This window comes from Erpetoichthys calabaricus, chromosome 10, assembly GCF_900747795.2.
Source record: "Erpetoichthys calabaricus chromosome 10, fErpCal1.3, whole genome shotgun sequence".
Taxonomy (NCBI): domain Eukaryota; kingdom Metazoa; phylum Chordata; class Cladistia; order Polypteriformes; family Polypteridae; genus Erpetoichthys; species Erpetoichthys calabaricus.
In genome coordinates, this window is record NC_041403.2 from 99,779,560 (window position 1) to 99,798,654 (window position 19,095).

The 19,095-nt window shown below is 38.0% G+C and overlaps 1 protein-coding gene across 2 annotated transcripts in view; it reads right to left on the reverse strand.

Annotated features, from left to right (window-relative positions):
• LOC114658415 (cadherin-4-like) overlaps positions 1-19,095 on the reverse strand; it is a 2,147,065-nt gene that overhangs the window by 1,148,446 nt on the left and 979,524 nt on the right. For both annotated transcript variants that reach the window (XR_007936098.1, XM_051932859.1), the window contains exon 9: positions 12,071-12,208. Coding sequence is in view for 1 of the 2 variants with exons in the window: in XM_051932859.1 (XP_051788819.1) it covers positions 12,071-12,208 (138 nt within the window). In the remaining variant the exon portion in view is untranslated. The remainder of the gene's footprint in view (positions 1-12,070; positions 12,209-19,095) is intronic.

A 19,095-nucleotide genomic window follows, 5' to 3' on the forward strand; every position in this document is an offset into this window, starting at 1 on the left:
AATCTATCTATCTATCTATCTATCTATCTATCTATCTATCTATCTATCTATCTATCTATCTATCTATCTATCTATCTATCTATCTATCTATCTATCTATCTATCTATCTATCTATCTATCTATCTATCTATCTATCTATCTATCTATCTATCTATCTGCCTACCTGTAGGATGCACAGGTGTCTACTGATTTCAGAGGCCTTTAGAAGGCACTGTGGCAATGGTCCTGAGACATTACAGTCTGACACTTTACCCCAAAAGTAAATCTAGGCCTAGGCACTGGTGACTTAAATAGATGAGTTTGCTATGTACACATATAAAAGTGCAGGTATTCAGAAATATTTCTTGAGCACAAAAGAAAACTGGGAAACTGATGGCACTGTTAAGGAATTCACAAATCCATAGTCAGGGAACAGGCAAAATTTTCAACAACAAAAGAGACAAAAGCATACCAGAACCTGAACACAAAAACAAGAATGAAGTCAAAAACCCTTAAATCCTAATACTCATTTTTTAATCCTAACTAAGAGCACCAAAAGGTTTGTTTTTAGAAAGAATCTAATACTTGGTTATCCAAAGTTGTACCCCACCATCTTTTATAGGTGGGACATAATGACACATTATGCCATATTACTAGCAAAAGATATAGTGACTGTAAATAAAATGTGGCCATGAAAAAAAAAAATGGTGTTGCTGAAATAACGATATAATAAATAAACAAGAAATAAATGTTCGAGAATAACATGACCCAGGAGGTCCAAAACTTAAATTCATGATAGTCTCAAAGGTACATTAATAGAAAGGCATAAGTGTAAAGGTGGTATATAAATAAAATTAAATATTATTATTATTGTTAATAAGTCTACAGTCAAAAAGTATGATGAGCAAAGACTCCCCACAGAAGGGTGAGACTTTAAGAAAAAGACAGAGATGGAGTGATATTGACTGGGGGTCTCTGTTTGCAGTGAATTAATCAACTGGACTAGCCACTCAAAAAGAACCGACAGAAAGTAGAAATTAAGAAAATATGAAGCTAGACAAATTATAGGAGACCATTTAGTCCAACAAGCTCATCTGGTTTCTTAATTATAATATGAACTCTGTACAGGTAGACACAAAGTGAGAGCATAGTGTCTAGTTGTTAACAGTTGCCATTTCTCTTGGAGAGTGTGGTTGATACAAAAGCAGCCCCAATTGTTTAAATATATATACTGTGTGTATATACACATACACAGTACATAACCTTATATTAATTTATTTTACTTCCTTACGGAAAGATAAGCATGGAATGTATCCTTGCAGCAATGCAAGAAATGCAGGGGCCAGCCATGTCCAGGACTCCAGTCCGTCATAGATATTTACACAGACAGCATCGTTGTAATGCTATCTCAAGTGACAAGACTAATCAGATTCCAGGATGGACACCTGTGTAGTATCTGCTGTACAGCAATCTAATATTTACTTTTGTTCTAACCCATGTCTTGAGGCTCTCTTGGACACGGCATTTGTTTAAAAAATTCTAGCTTATTTGAAAACTGATATGGGAGAAGAGCATGCTGTACTGACCCTATAATACTTTAACAGTCTATCATTCTCTGTGGGCTGACAGGATGAATTTTTGACAAATGATTAAATGCAAGGCTGCAAACTGAACAGTTTAATCTCTGTGACTTTTTGACAAATGAAGAATCTTCTTGGCTGTAACACCCAGGTATTCTCCAGAGCACCAACACAAATAAACTCATAGTTTACTTATTCAACTTTTAGTGGGAGTTTTGTAATCTGCAACACAACTCTAACTTTGACACTCAGGAAGCTGACCAATGCATCATCTTTATGGCAAATGCTTCCATCAAACTGGCAGGTGTCAAAGAGTTAGCCTGCGTGGGAGAAGAGAAATATAACAAAGATGAAAATGCATTTATTACAGTTAATGGCACACCTTGGTGCACAGCACTCTTTCCATTGCAGGAACACTTCCCAAGAGTTACAGTGGATTAGTAAGTGGGCAACAAATAAATCGGCTGGGAAGAGGAGATCATTCAAATGGCAGCCAGGGATGATACATGGATACTGTGAAGGCAATAACTATTTCTGTACATAGTCCTTTATTCAAATAGTTATTTTTTTCCCTTTTTGATAATTATTATATACATATTACTTTTAATGTGTTATTTCTAACAAGAAGTAATTGGAGGGTCTTTACTTTGTTTGCTTATCAAAATAATTTTTTTATGCCTTTTGGCCTTAATTTTATGAGGGTACAGTAATTAGCATGGCTGTTTTGTGGTGCTAGAATCCAGGGTTCAAATCCCACCCTGGTAACTGTTTGAGTTGAAGTTCCATGTGGGTTTTCCCAAAATATTCTGTTTTTATTCACACATCGCAAAGATGGGCGTGTTAATGTCAGCAGTGATTGCAAATTGACTCAGTGTGACTTACTGTAGTGCGAATATCTGAATGAGAGTACCTTCAAATGCTAGTTCATCTATCATAACTAGCAGAATTTGTAACCACACTGGAACTTTTAATAAAGAGAACAAGTTTTAGAAACTGTACAGATGCTAGAGCAATAATTTATAACGTCTGTTACTGGCTATTTTCAAAAAAGTGCAGAACCAGTTGTGTCTGTATGATTATCAAAATGTATCCTGAACTATTTAAATCAGCCAATAACCCACATGCATCAGATTTAAATGTTTCACGATTTAAACATTTTATTAGAACAAAAACCATAAATTACAATATTATCATTATCTTAATTACTTTTATTGATAAGGTTTGCAGAGGCAACATGTGGAGTCATACTGAATAAGCAACTGCATTCCCAGCATCTTTCTGCAGCTTCTCCTGGTGACTCCCTGAATAGTTTTAGACATACAGTATAATCCTACCAGTGTGTCCAGGGTCTGCCCCAGAAACCTTTCTAGCAGGTTCTGCCTGTTACAAATCTCATTGGAGGAAAAAGGAGACATCTTAACTACCTGCCAAATTCACCCCAACTGGCTCCACTCAATCCAGAGAAACAGCAGATCTACACCGAGATCCTTCCCCTTTATAGCCCTGTACCCCGCTTTGGCCACTTCTACTCCAATTACACTTGGCTGTGAACCATTCCAATAAATCAGCAAACATAGTCCACGGGGATTCCTGTCTAATCTCATCTGTCAACCTGTCCATCACCATTGCAAATAAGAAAGGGCTCAGAGCCGAATCCTGATGTAATCCCACCTCCACCTTGAATGCATCCGTCACTCCCACCGCAGACCTCACTACGGTCACACTTCCCTCATACATATCCTGTACAACTCTTACATACTTCTCTGCCATTCCCGACTTCCTCATACAATACTACAACTCCTCTCGAGGCACCCTGTCATATGCTTTCTCCAGGTCCACAAAGATGCAATGCAACTCCTTCTTGCCTTCTCTATACTTCTCCATCAACACCCTCAGAGCAAACATAGCATCTGTGGTGCTCTTTCTTGGCATGAAACCATACTGCTCCTCGCTAATCATCACCTCCCTTCTTAACCTAGCTTCCACCACTTCCACTACTCTTTCCCCATAACTCTTCCACTACTTTTTTCCCATAAGGCAAACTTTTCTTTAGCCTTCGTCACCTCTCTCTTCACCTTGCACCTTATCTCCTTGTACTCTTGTTTATTTTCTGCATCTCTCTGACTATTCCACTTCTTCTTTGCCATCATCTTACTCTGTATACTCTCCTATACTTCCCCATTCCACCACCAGGTTTCCTTTTCCTCCTTCCTCTGTCCAGATGTCACACCAAGCACCCTTCTTACTGTCACCCTTACTACATCTGCTGTAGTTTCTCAACTGTCTGGTAATTCTTTACTACTACCCAGTGCCTGTCTCACCTCCTCCCTAAATTTAACCTTGCAGTCTTCCTTTTTCAGCTTCCACTTCCATTTGATCCTTGGGTCTGCTCTCATTCTCTTCCTCTTCTTGATCTCCAACGTCATCCTACAGACCACCATCCTGTGCTGCCTAACTACACTTTCCCTTGCCACCACTTTGCAGTCTTCAATCTCCTTCAGATTAACTCTTCTGCATAGGATGTAATCTACTTGTGTGCATCTTCCTCCACTCTTGTACGTAACCCTATGTTCCTACCTCTTCTTAAAATACGTATTCACCACAGCCATGTCCATCCTTTTGGCAAAATCCACTATCCTCTAACCTTCTTCATTCCTCTCCTTGACACCATATCTACCCATCACCTCTGTTCCCTTCACCAACATGTCCATTGAAATCTGCTCCAATCACCACTTTCTGTCCCTTGGGTACACTGTTTATCACTTCATCCAATTCACTCCAGAAGTCTTCTTTCTCCTCCATCGCACACCCAACCTGTGGGGCATATGCACTAACAACATTCATCATCACACCTCCAATTTCCAGCTTCATAATCATTACTCTGTCTGACACTCTTTTTACCCCCAAAACACTCTTGACATACTGTTCCTTCAGAGTAACCCCTACTCCATTTCTCCTCCTATCCACACCATGATAGAACAATTTGAATCCACCTTCGATCCACCTGGCCTTACTCCCCTTCCATTTAGTCTCTTGCACACACAATATATAAACCTTCCTTCTCTTCATCATATCTGCTAACTCTCTCCCCTTACCAGTCATACTGCCAACATTCAAAGTTCCTATCCTCAGTTCCACCCTCTTTACCTTCCTCCTCTCCTCCTGCCTCCGGACACGTCTCTCCCTTTTCTTCTCCTTCTTCTTCGGCCAACAGTAGCCCAATTTCCGCAAGCACCCTGTTGACTAACATTACTGCCGGCGGTCATTGTTAACCCGGAGCTCGTCCGATCCGGTATGGAAATTTGTATTGTCCGCATATTGATTTGGCAAATGTTTACACCGGATGCCCTTACTGACATAACCCTGCCCATTTATCCGGGCTTGGGACCGGCATGAAGAAACACACTGGTTTGTGCATCCCCTGTGGCTGGGTTTAGGGGTCACTGTCCAATGAAGCCAAAAGAACAACATTTGCAACTTTAAGGTCCCCAAACAAGATTCCCTCCAAAGAAGTCTAAAAATGTATATGTTCAAAAATAAATTCGAAGGCTACAACTCTGAATTCTATACAAATGTATGGAAGTAAGCAGGTGAAAGCTCTACAAAAACCCTGTATATTACAGTTTTTCTTGATTGCTTACAAACTATTACCAAACTTATTAACTAAAAATCCCAAACCACACTGTCATCTACCAAAATACAAACTTGTTTCCTAAAACCATAAACTACTATCTTTCCTTGATTGTCTCTGAGATCATGTATACCAGAGGGACCCAGCACAACCAGAGCAGCCATGTTACATTGTAATTTCTGACAATGTCATTTTCCACCGGGTTGCTTTGGTTCGTGACTGGCTCACAAAAAACCCAGATACAGCAACAGTTTTCTGCCTGCACATTCTCCTTTCCTAAACCCTATAGAGGAATTTTTTTCAGCATGGCAGTGGAAGGTCTATGACTGAGACTCCTCCTCTAGGCCATGGAGGAAGCTTGGTGGACATCACAGTTAAGGCTTGCCAGGGATAAATAAGGCATGCAAGTTTTTTTTTTTTTACCCCGTTAGCTGGCCAGGACTCTTAATGCATGTGATGTCAATAAGATTCTCAGGCCGGACCCTGACTAGAGAAAGGATGCTGTGCTTGAGTAGAATTTTCTTTTTCACTCCAATGCTTTATATATTGTGTTGTACATTAAACGATAAAGGTTTTTAGAAAACTTCTATATTTGTTGTTTATTTAGTGCTCATTAGGTAAAGAGGTTGTTGGAGGGACTATAAGTAACATTATTCATTGCAGTAACCATTTTTATAGCAGTTTTGAATTGATCTCACCAGTGTATAAGACTTTGTTGTAGTGTATGTGTTCTTGAGGGCTTTTATGTGATATCTGAAGGGAAAAGTTGGTTTTGATACGAGATTAAATGGTTTTGAGTAGATTGATTGGTTTTGACCTGGAAGTTTGAAGTTTGGGGAGTTGAGTGTGCAGTTATGAAATTGTGTTTAGAGTTTTGGGAAATTAACCTTATTTTCAAAAATTGTGTGTTAGCAATCAAGAAAAAAACTGTATTAAAGTTATTGATGAGTTAATCAGCGAAATTACCAGAATAGATCTAGAGTATGCCAGGTTTCCAAATAAGGCACTTTATAGGAAAAGGCAGGTTTTGCAATCAGAATTTAACCTCTTGACTACTAAAGAAACAGCTTATCTTTAAATAGTAACATCATTGCTATGAACACAGAGAGAAGGTCAATAAGATCTTAGCCCAATACCTGGCCCTGACGGCTACCCAGTGGAATTTTATAAAAAAAATTAAATAAGTTAACTCCACTATTATTAGCAATGTTTATAGAAGCTAAAGACAACAAAATTCTACCTCAAACTTTTTGCCAACCATTAATTACTATCTTCCCTAAGAAAAATAAGGACTTACTGCAATGTGCATCATACAGAACAATATCACTTCTGAATAATGACGTTAAGATACTCTCCAAAGTTCAAGCCAGAAGGATTGAGAAAGTGTTTCCTTCTGTAATATCACAAGACCAAACCAGATTTACTAAAAGCAGCCACTTAACTCCTAACCTTCAATGTTAGTTTAATATAATATATTCACCCATTAAATCTAACACCCAAGAGACTTTAGACGCAGAAAAAGCATTTGATATGCTTGAATGGGACTACCTATTCTCCACATTGCACAAATTTGGGTTCAGCCCAAACATATGTACAAGGATCAAACTACTTTATACTAGTCCAGAAGCCTCAGTTTGTATTGTATTGTCTCTTGGATGGGGGTTGAATTTTGTTTTGTTAAGTTTGGCTTGATTGTGTGGAATGTTATCTGCTTCTATTGATGAGTAAAATAGCTAAGTTTTGATTTGCATAAACTTTTACGAAACTGACACTAAAATTGGTTTTGCTGGCAATTTCTCAATTGTGAAAAGATAGACTTGCTAAAAAGAGTTTTGGGGGACTTCAAAGGTTTTTTGGGGGTAGAAAGCAATTAATTTTGTTCCCTAACGAATTGTCACAGGTCCATGTTTACCTGTTTTTCCCATAGTTGCATAATAGAGGCAATCATATACACACCAAAAAATCTATTTATTTTATGTCATTACCACAGAGGTTGTTTTTTTAAAAAGGTAACATACTGTGTATTTTCCAAACTAATGCATTACCTAGCCCCCTCCTATTTCTGTTTCTTGACTTTTGCAAATGAAGACTTGCATGCTGCATGTACTGTACCGTGGAGCTTTGAGTTTCATGTCTTTAGGACTGAGATCACCAAGTTTGTCATACCATTGGCAAAGCGGGTGACCTCTTACTAGTACAAGCACAAGACAAGTCTGATTGCTCAACAAAATGTCTACTCATGACAGAAAAAAAGCAACACACTTTATTTAAATAGTAAATGAAAGGCAGAATGCATGAACATGCTTTAAATACCTTTCTTCTTATGTCAATGACACAAATATTGTAGGAACCAAAACACCATTTATTTCATGATTTTTTTGTGAAATTAATCTCTGGGTTTCGTTGAGAATTCAGTTTCATGCAAATTGTTTCACTCATCACGGGATTGCAGTTGTAAAACTAAAACTATACAATCAAAAAATATTATACATTTACTACAATTCCTTGTAAAATCTCCATAATATTTTATCTCTTTTTAGTATTGTCACATACCAGGCTGATGGTTTATCTTTTTGTTGACTGGTATTTCACAGTTTGACACTACTTCTATCTTACTTTACTGAAGTGTCTTATCATATACAATCTTGAACATTCATAACGGAGTCATTTATCACTATAACTATAAATTAAATTTTGATAGTTATGTCATTGAAGACTTATTTTGTAGGAAGAACAAACACTCATAGACAAGCTCAATACATGGTAGAAATTAACTTGAGACAATCTTTACATATCTTTGCATAACAATCATGATTTAATAGTAACAGTCGAGTGACCGTGGAGACAGTTAGCAGGAGCTCACAGATGAATGCCTCATCCAGTGCCAAAGATCGACCAATTCATTGCATTTCTCAAACTAGGCAAAGATATATAGCAGTGCACTAGTTTATCGATTTTTTTCTGTGACTGTTGTTGTTTAGATTTCTCATTTTTCTCATATTTTACAGCTAGTCATGTATTAAGTTAGGCCAATGTATTACATTAAACACTGCAATTAGATGTAACTTAAAAGACATCGATGTTATTCTTAAAGGCCTTTGACTCAGTTTGCTAGTAATATGTATCTTTTTATGTCTAAACCCATGTAGAGTTTAATTTTTTGTGATTTTTTTGCATGTGCATGTATGAATGACTTTTGTGTTGATTAGATCACTTTTACCATTGCAATCCACTTGAGGCCTTAATCGGTACTATTTTTTTAATGACGTATCTTCTCATTTTATTTCAGCCTGGTTTTAAATACTTTAGACGATGAGAGTTCAGATAGTCCATGTGTATAGAACTGCTTTTTAAACAATGCAATTAATTTAAGCTGTAGGCCACTGCCAATGTAATATTTAAAGGTAATTATAATGACAGATTCGCTCTAAGGCTATGCATTCTTCCCTTGTGCACTCTAGTGTACATTGCTTTGCTATGGTACTTACGTTTAAATGAACTGAATATCAATAAAATAAATCAATAAATAAACCACCAATAGGTTGACTGATTTGCTTATTATGCTAATCATCATGTTTCACTCTGTCTAAAGAAGGAGGCACATGACATTTATTAGTTTCTGAATATGTCTGTGCACACATAGAATGTATAAGAAAAATAAACCAAAAATAATCACATATTTCTGTCAGCATATTAAAACATCTAATGCAATCTAAAAAGTTAATTAAAGTAAGAAAACACAGTTGAGCTACCAATCAGGAAAAAAAAATGAGGCAAACAGTACATTATTGCTCAGGATCACTCAGGCAGTTAGTGGCACTGCTGAGAGAGATGGAGTCCTGTTCAAGGTCATATAGGCAGTCAATGGTAGCACTATCAACATCCTAGTTTAAAGCTTTGTTTTAGCTAATTACTTTTTAAGCCAGGGAAAAGTCAAGGATGCAGTGAGCTTGGACTGACACAAATCAGAGGCATAAGGTAAACTGAATATTTTACAGGTGACCCCTATTACAGTCAAGGTACCTTTCGTAATGTACATGGATCTGCAGCTTTCGTTTCCTGTTAATGTAAAGTGAACGACAAAAGCCAGTCATGTGTTTAGCATAGGCTGGGATGCTAAACCACAGGTGAAAGGTAGACAAAGAATGAATGAAAGACAGGATTTGCCTAAAGAGCAATTAGACTGCAATGAGTAAAGATTAGCTGGGTGTGCTATAGCCTTATCACCCTAAGAATATAGAAAGGATATAAATGAATGCAACACACATTTTAATTGGTGTAGATCAACTTAACTACTGGATAGAGAAGGATACTTCATTCTCAGGTGTTTAAACTGCAGTATGTTTACAAACTTTTATCAATGAAGATATTAAGTGCACCACTCTAGTGGCATAGTTTAATTGGTGGCCTTGGAAAGATATGTGTTGCAGACAGATAAGGAAGATGCAGGTAATGAATAGGGCCATGAAGGTGAGGGAAATAGAAAATGACAATGGAGAACAAAGTTTATATTGATAGAAGTCCCCCAGATGACAGGTGGGAAGAGGGAAGCCCTATTTACCAAAGATAGACCTCTGCTATTTACTATGCAGGACAGTCTACCTGGGCAGGATTTCATGACACAAATGAATTTTTATTTTTTCGTGTATTTGTTTTTTTTTTTTTATTTATTTATTTGCTTATCTTCTTTTGGAGGCTGTCATTTAGTCACTGTGATGCTGCATGTTCAGTAGTGTGCTGCATGATGTATGACAACATAGAAGTCTTCTGTTTTACAACGGACAACAAGTAAATTGTAATCCAAACACTGTTTATAACTACAAAAAGGCTCTGCTGAAGATTTCATTTTTAAAGTGCAAAACAAATTTTGGTTATTATTTTCAGGTTTTGACCAAGCTATCCAGGCTTTCTTCTGTGAAACACTAAACATCTGAGATCCTTGATTAGTCTGGCTACTCCTTATGGGTTCTTCTTAAATCACTGCAGCTCAGATTTCATGTCTGACTTGATATGAACTAGCTGGCCCTTTAAAAGAGAGATTGCCAGACCATCTGAGGTCAGCACAGGAATGTCTACAAACTGTGGCCCAGGACTTCAGGGTGGCTTATATAATGGAAAAAATGCTTAGGATGCATGATTACTGGACTGAAATGTTGTTAGCTGGTCCCAAGTCAATTCCATCCAAGATTTCAGACTTCACCATTAACACTGATGGTGTGTTGGTTCAGCCTTACCTAGTTATGCATAATTTACGAATCCTTTTTGACTCATCACTCATCTTTGGGTCTCATATAAGCTCACTTACCAAAACTGCTTATTTTCACCTTTACAATATTGCTTGTCTTCAGAAACAACTGTGCTCACTTTCATTACATCTCATCTGTTTGCTATCCTTCATGTTAAAACACTCACTAGCTTGTGATATACCTGGAGTGTAGCTCGTAGAGTTCTCATATACACCAAGTGTACAGCAACACATCACTCCTCTCTTTTCCCATCTTACCTGGCTCCCTGTGTCCATACATATCAAATATACTGTAAACTTTAGGTCATTACTTATACAGTTTTACATTGTCTAGCTCTATCATGTCTTGTTCAACTGATTCATCATTATAATCCTCATCCTGCCCTTGGCTTCTCTGGTAGGAGGCTCCTACAGACCACACCTTCTTCCTGGGGTAACAGATCATTTAGTATCAAGGCCCCCAGCATCTAGAACTCCTAACCTCAACATCTGAATGACTTCTCTTCACTTTATTCTCCCAGAACAAATTTAACAGTTTTTCTGTGTAGAAAATATTTTTCTTGTCTTGTTTTTCTGCTTGTTCATTCTGTTTTGGTGTTGCAATTTGCTTCTGATTTCTTATGGTTTTAAAAAGTGTGTAAAGTGTCCTTTTGTTTCAGAAATGTGCTGTATAAATTATAATAATTATTATTGCTACTCAAAGGTGGTTCCATGCTGGGGCTTAAATGATCTTTGTTCTTAGGGAATCAATGTGTTTGGAGTCAAGAGGTGAGTTAAATCATGGTCTCAATTGGAGGGAAGGGGAGAGGCCAAAGGATCACAGAGAGACATACGAGAGGTGAGAAAGAGGACTGTCTAATTCACACCTTCAACTTGCAAAGGAAGGCTTGAAGAGGAATTAGGTTTTATTATTTTCTTTGTGTTCATTTTGTACTTTTCATTACTCTGTATGTTCATTGGCTATGTATGTGTATTATTTGTATAACAAATGCCATTATTATAATTTGTCAGCATTCACGTTGGGATTCACTTTGGTGTTTCTCAACCGTGGGCTGTCATCAGTGAGTTGCACTTTGCCATTGTTAGGTGTGTGTGCAGACCATCTAAGCAATCAACTGTGCTTTGCAATATTTATACCTTTATTAGCTACAAATGCAAACCACCTCCCACCCACTTTTACATTTGTGCTCCCACTCCCCACAGTAGTGTGTCGAGTGCAATCTTAAAAACAAAAAAAAACTGGATTGTGAGGCCATAAGGACTGAAAAACAGTGAACTAAACAACTTTGTTTTAACTGAATCCTGGCTTGAGGAATGTTATTGGATGACTTCAGACCTCTATGTATTGAGATAAACAATTTCCAAATATCAGTTTTAAAATGTCAGACTCTTGTGCAAAGTACAGGCTGATATACCTTGACTGTCAAAAATCACATTAAAAAACTTACTTTGGGTTGCCAACTATACAGTCCCTTTTTTACCTCAACTTTCCTTGATATGATCCTAATCCATATAAACCTGTTTCAGATACTGAACAGAAAGATGCACATTGAATAATTCTTGAAGCTCATTTGCTCAAGGCCTGACATCCAACACACATGCCCCACAAAAGTAATGCCCAACATTTTTACTTACTGTACTGGCTGTCAGTTCAGGTGGATTGTCATTAACATCTGTGACAGTTATAATGGCTGTGGCAGTGTTGGAAAGACCAAAGTTCAGATTGCCCTCCATATCTGTGGCCTGGATGATGACGGTATATTGTGAAACTTTCTGGAAAAAAGAACATTATCACAGCACATGAGTTCCTCTGCAATGCAATATAAGAATAAAGAGTTAGAACTCCATCATACAGCTCATAGAGGTAAAGATGAAATGTTCTTATATGAGAAACACTGATGTACATAAAGACATCTACCAAGATGGAAAGAGAGAGACAAGTGAATGAGCAGAGGGAGATAAAGAGACAGAGAGCAATCTATTGACACACACATGACAGTCTTTGATGAGACAGATAGGGTCAAACGCATACCAGCAGCAGATATGATTTATAGGTAGACAGGCCAGCCGACAGATAGGTGCAAATATAGATGCCTAGATTGGAGGCATGACAGCTTTGTATTCATTGCAGAGGCCAGCATCTTTCTGGCAGTAATAGTTTCAAAATACATCACCTTTTATGTGTGTGCAAAAGCTGTAAAGGAAGAGTGCAGACTGTGTGCGTGAGGCCCATTTATTAAAGCCTAACTGTCTCCACAGTGTACTCAAGGTGTGAGCTTGTCATCAGTCATTTTAATGGGTCCAGTAGCAATGGAAGGAGCAACACACTTTTAACAATATTATTGGAGCTGAATGAATGATGCCGCCTGCGTTCAATAGTCGGAGAGCTTGCTGGAATGTTAGTTATGCTTCAGGGCTGATATGCCAACTCTGAAATCACTTAAAGACTTTACTAAAAGGTCAGCACATACACTATATGGAAACTTGAACGGGATGGACCAGTATTTAGATAGATAGATAGATAGATAGATAGATAGATAGATAGATAGATAGATAGATAGATAGATAGATAGATAGATAGATAGATAGATAGATAGATAGATAGATAGATAGATAGATAGATAGATAGATAGATAGAGGCACTTGTTTTTTTATGTTCTTAGACTCCTTTTTATGTAGTTGCATGTTCATTAGCACAATGGTTTCTGACTAAGGACACTTCAGGATCACTGTGGCAATAAATGGACAGGAGTCTTTGATAAAAAAAAAGGATTGAAGTCACAACACAATTTAGAGGAGTGGCACATTCACCACAGCCTCTTCATTAGGTTAACTGAACCTTAAATGCATGTGAATGCTGAAGGCTCTGTAATCTGTCTGAAAGTACATAAATAACGTAAAAGTAATTTATCAGACAGGCATTATACCACTCCTGCTAGACATATATCTGTATGATCATCTTTAGTTTTATGATTATACAACAACTTAGCAGCTTTGTTGGAGAGTGAATTGATCAGTAATTAGATAGCAGTATTGGCAATATGACAAAAACAAATCCAACAGAGATTGTGATTTAGCATTATATACAGTGAAACCTGGTATTAATAATATACAGTGAAACCTGGTGAAAATATTTCTATTGCCCTTTCACTAGGTCTGTTTACTTAATTATAGCTTCTTTAACACTCACAAGAAGTAAGGAGAAGATAGAACCATATGGTAAATAAGCTGTGAAGATCTTATATACTGTATCTTATATATCTGTGTCTTTTGCAAAGCACCAATGTCTTTTATCTGATCTGAATTGTATTTTGATAAAATATTAACACACATTAGGTAAGTACAACTATCTATCTATCTATCTATCTATCTATCTATCTATCTATCTATCTATCTATCTATCTATCTATCTATCTATCTATCTATCTATCTATCTATCTATCTATCTATCTATCTATCTATCTATCTATCCTTCCTCTGTGAAATTGCAGCATGTTGCTCTTATTTTTGTTGACTCTCTTTCTTTGCTCATCAGCTCATACACTTGAACACACTTTTTTTTTTTCTACAGTAATTAGATGTACAAGAAAATAAATATTGATTTAATTAGGTGTGGACAAAACCATACTTTTTGCAACAAGAAATATATTAGATTAGATTAGATTAACTTTATTAATTCCAAGGGGAAATTCACATGTATACAGCAGCAAAAACATGAAAAAACAAGGATATCGAGTCACAGGACTGATAACACAGCAAATCAATCAATCAAACAATAAAAAAATAAATAAATATCATTCAACAATTTCAAACTTAAACAGTATTCCAGGAGAAAGCATTGAATTGCCTGATAGCAGTGGGCAGAAAAGATTCCCAGAAGTGCGTTTTACCACTCCATGGTGGAATGAGCCTGTGGCTAAAACTGCCCCGAGAGTGATGGGGATGGAGGGGATTTTTCGTGATGGCATCCAATTTTGCCACCATCCTCGTTTCCATAACAGTATGTTCAAGGTTAGCCCTCTAATGGAGCAGGCTTTTTTGATAAGTTTGTTTAGGCGCTGTGCATTTTTTGAGTTCAAGTTGCATCCCCAAGAGACTGCAGCGTGGAACACCACACTGGCTACTATGGACTGATAGAACATTTCCAGCAGTTTGAGACACACACCAAGACACCTGAGCCTCCTTAATAAGTCCATTCTGCTCTGGCTCTTCTTGTACAGTGTGCCACTGTGTTGTCAGACCAGTCCAGTTTGTTGTTTATGTGAACTCCCAGGCATTTTTAGCCCTGCACCGCTTTCATATCCACCCCCTGAATGGAAGAGAAGCAGATTTTTTGCAGTGATCTTATCACTAACCAAGGTAGAATCTCTGGAAGCAGCTAAGTTATTTTGATAATGTTAATCACTGATCTATGGACAACATTGTGTCTCACTTTATGTAGTATGTCAAGTGTAACATCTGCAATTGTACTTGTCTCAATGCAATGGTAACATCAACAGTGCTTTTCTCTCCATAGCACAGCCAGGCATCAAGTGCTCAGATCATATTATGATCCACCATATTCCAATCAATAGTCATGGCTGTAGAAAACAAAGGACAATAAGGTAGATATAAGAAGATAGTCTTCTAATGCAAATGATGCAAAATGTCATCTAACTCCAGGTATATACTATTAATTTTTGTGAAGTTGCAGTCATTCATAAAAAAAATCATAATTTAATTAAAAAATAAACTTTGAGTGACCTTTAAATCGATTTTTTTAATATGAAAATAAATTCTATTTAAATGTGCAACCTGCAAAAATGAAAAGAAACTGAGTAAAAGAAGATTAAGAACACAATTAAAGAAAAATGCAACCTATAAATAAAAAGGAAAATAGTGTTTTAAGAAGGATGCAAAGAATGCCTGCCTGGAATGATAAAAATTCACAGTTACTAGCTTAACTGATGCATAGAACTGGGCAATGAGCTTCTTTTCGCAACGGATCTGAGTAATCTCTATTGCAAATTTAATACTGAGATTATCAACAAAGCAAATAATTTTCCAGCATCTGTTGATATTGACATTACTGGTGATGGTTTCAGAGGACACTTTAAACGTGTAAAATCAAGAAAAGATCATGACTCAAACAGTATCCATTACAAAACTTTTCAAGCATGCACTGATCATCTCTTCACAAGTTTGACATTAATTGGTAACAGAGCAATAGTCCAGATCCACTTCTGCTTCAGCCTCACTATAAACCAAAAGTGAGAGTCCTACCTGTAACCACACGATCATTCAGGAAGTGGACCCCGGAGACTGAGAATACTCTGAGAGAATGTTTTGGAACTACAGACTGGGATATCCTGCAGGGATCTCATAGTGAGAACATTGAGGAAGTTGTTGACTGCACTACTGACTACATCAACTTCTGTATGGACATTGTAGTTCCAGTAAGAACTGTACGCTGCTATGCTAACAACAAGCCATGGATTACAAGTGACATCAAGGGCCTTTTGAACCAGAAGAAAAGGGCTTTTAAAGACGGTGATCAGCATGAGCTCAAGCGCGTGCAGAAGGAACTCCGAGTCCAGCTCAGGGCGGCAAAGGAGCAGTACAGGAGAAAGCTGGAGCAGAAGTTGCAGAATAACAGCATAAAGGAAGTGTGGGATGGGATGAAGATCATCACTGGCTGCAGCTCAAAGCGGGGTACCACCATCGAGAGAGACGTGAAGAGAGCAAACCAAATGAACATCTTCTTTAACAGGTTTGACCACCCTAACCCACTCTCACTCTCACCTCGGAGTACTGCACCCTCCACACATCCTTCTGCTGATACCAGCATAGGAGAGACATCCCTACCCACAATTACAGCAGCACAGGTGAGCAGAGAGCTGAGGTGACTTCGTGCCAGCAAAGCAGCGGGTCCAGATGGAGTATCGACATGACTGCTGAAGGTCTTTGCATCGGAGCTGGGGGGTCCTCTACAGCGCATCTTCAACCTGAGCCTGGAACAGGGGAGAGTCCCGAGGCTTTGGAAAACATCTTGTATCACCCCAGTCCCAAAGGTATCACGTCCTAGTGAGCTGAATGACTTTCGGCCTGTTGCTCTGACATCACATGTGATGAAGACCTTGGAGAGGCTGCTGCTTCACCACCTTAGGCCACAGGTCCAACACGCCCTTGACCCTCTGCAGTTTGCATATCAGGAGAAGGTGGGAGCGGAGGATGCCATCATCTATATGCTACACCGATCCCTCTCCCACTTGGAAAGAGGCAGTGGTGCTGTAAGAATTATGTTTCTAGACTTCTCTAGCGCCTTCAACATAATCCAACCTCTGCTCCTTAGGGACAAGCTGATAGAGATGGGATTAGATTCATACCTAGTGGCATGGATCGTGGACTGTCTTAAAGACAGACCTCAGTATGTGCGTCTTGGGAACTGCACGTCTGACATTGTGGTCAGCAACACAGGAGCGCCACAAGGGACTGTACTTTCCTGTTCAGCCTATATACATCGGACTTCCAATACAACTCGGAGTCCTGCCATGTGCAAAAGTTCGCTGATGACACTGCTATCGTGGGCTGCATCAGGAATGGGCTGGAGGAGGAGTATAGGGACCTAATCAATGACTTTGTTAAATGGTGCGACTCAAACCACCTACAACTGAACACCAGCAAAATCAAGGAGCTGGTGGTGGTTTTTAGGAGGCCCAGACTCCTCATAGACCCCGTGATCATCAAAGGTGACTGTGTGCAGATGGTGCAGACCTATAAATATCTGGGAGTGCAGCTGGATGATAAATTAGACTGGACTTCCAATACTGATGCGCTGTGCAAGAAAGGAGAGAGCCGACTATACTTCCTTAGAAGGCTGGCGTCCTTCAACATCTGCAATTAGATGCTGCAGATGTTCTATCAGACAGTTGTGGCGAGCGCCCTCTTCTACGCGGTGGTGTGCTGGGGAGGCAGCATTAAGAGGAAAGACGCCTCACACCTGGACAAACTGGTGAGGAAGGCAGGCTCTATTGTTGGCATGGAGCTGGACAGTTTAACATCTGTGGCAGAGCGAAGGGCGCTCAGCAGGCTCCTATCAATTATGGAGAATCCATTGCATCCACTAAATAGTATCATCTCCAGACAGAAGAGCAGCTTCAGCGACAGACTGCTGTCACTGTCCTGCCCCACTGACAGATTGAGGAGATCGTTCCTCCCCCAAACTATGCGACTCTTCGATTCCACCCGGGGGGGGGTAAACGTTAACATTTAACATTATACATAGTTATTGTCTGTTTTTCACCTGCATTATTATCATTCTTTAATTTAATATTATTTATTGTATCAGTATGCTGCTGCTGGAGAATGTGAATTTCCCATTGGGATTAATAAAGCATCTATCTATCTATCTATCTATCTATCTATCTATCTATCTATCTATCTATCTATCTATCTATCTATCTATCTATCTATCTATCTATCTATCTATCTATCTATCTATCTATCTATCTATCTATCTATCTATCTATCTATCTATCTATCTATCTATCTATCTATCTATCTATCTATCTATCTATCTATCTACTTCCAAGAATAAAAGATCTCAGGAAAACAATAATCTAACTTCCATACTAATTCTGATGATCTCACCTTGTCCCTGGCTGCAACCTTTTCTCCTATTGTGTTATGTTTCAGTTCCAGTTACCCAACTTTGTTAATTAGTTTCAAATTACGTTGAATTCATAATGGTTGGGACATTCCTTTTGTCGTTTGGTCTCAGGCAATGCAGCTGACTGAGATCCAGTCACCTAAGGAAAAAAAGAGACCTTGATGCCTGAGCTCTTTGCTTTGCTTCATGTATGAATTGCCTGTTAGGTGCTTTCTTTGTAAATCTTAGCTTATTATTGTTATTTAATTGCTTACTGTGATACGTTAGGAGTTCTTTTTAAGTAAATCAGTGCTCTTTGCAAGTTCAGCTTTTCAGGTTCTTCAATTAGCTTTGTTTCTAAAAATAGTTATCGTTCCTTATCCTTTCTTATAATTATTCTTGCCTTGGTTCGCTGATTGTTTTCTTTGTTATTCCTATTAGTGTTGTTTTTTATAATTATGGTTAATAGATATATACATTAAGTATTATTTGTACAGTTGATTTTATAAAGAGTTTTTATGCTTCCTCCCCTACCATTAGAGCATTAAAAAAAAAAAAACAGCAGTGTTTTAATCAGATTCTATTAAATTATGACCCCAGTATGTTTACGAACAGCAAGGAGTGTTTATGATGCCCTGTTAGTAAAGTTAAACAACATTTTCAACATTGTATACTTTCCCCAATATTGTACATTTTGGACACAAACAAATGCTGCGTTTCTTCAACACACTGAATCTGAATCTGCACTGATGATAAAATCTGCCAGGTAAACCCAAAAATGTTTAAGAAAAGAGATGTTGTATTTTTATTAAATGGTGTTATGATACAATTCTTCAGATAAATATGGAGAACATAAAAATGATAGCTATAGACTAAATAAGGAAAAAGAACACAGTCCAACTTACCGAAAAAATGCTGAATTCGTTGAGGAAGTCACTTAGAGTGGGAATCCATTTAGCAAATGAGCATTTTGATTGCACATTACCTGATATTTTCTCTTAAATTTTCTGATATTTAATTGTAATTTTACATT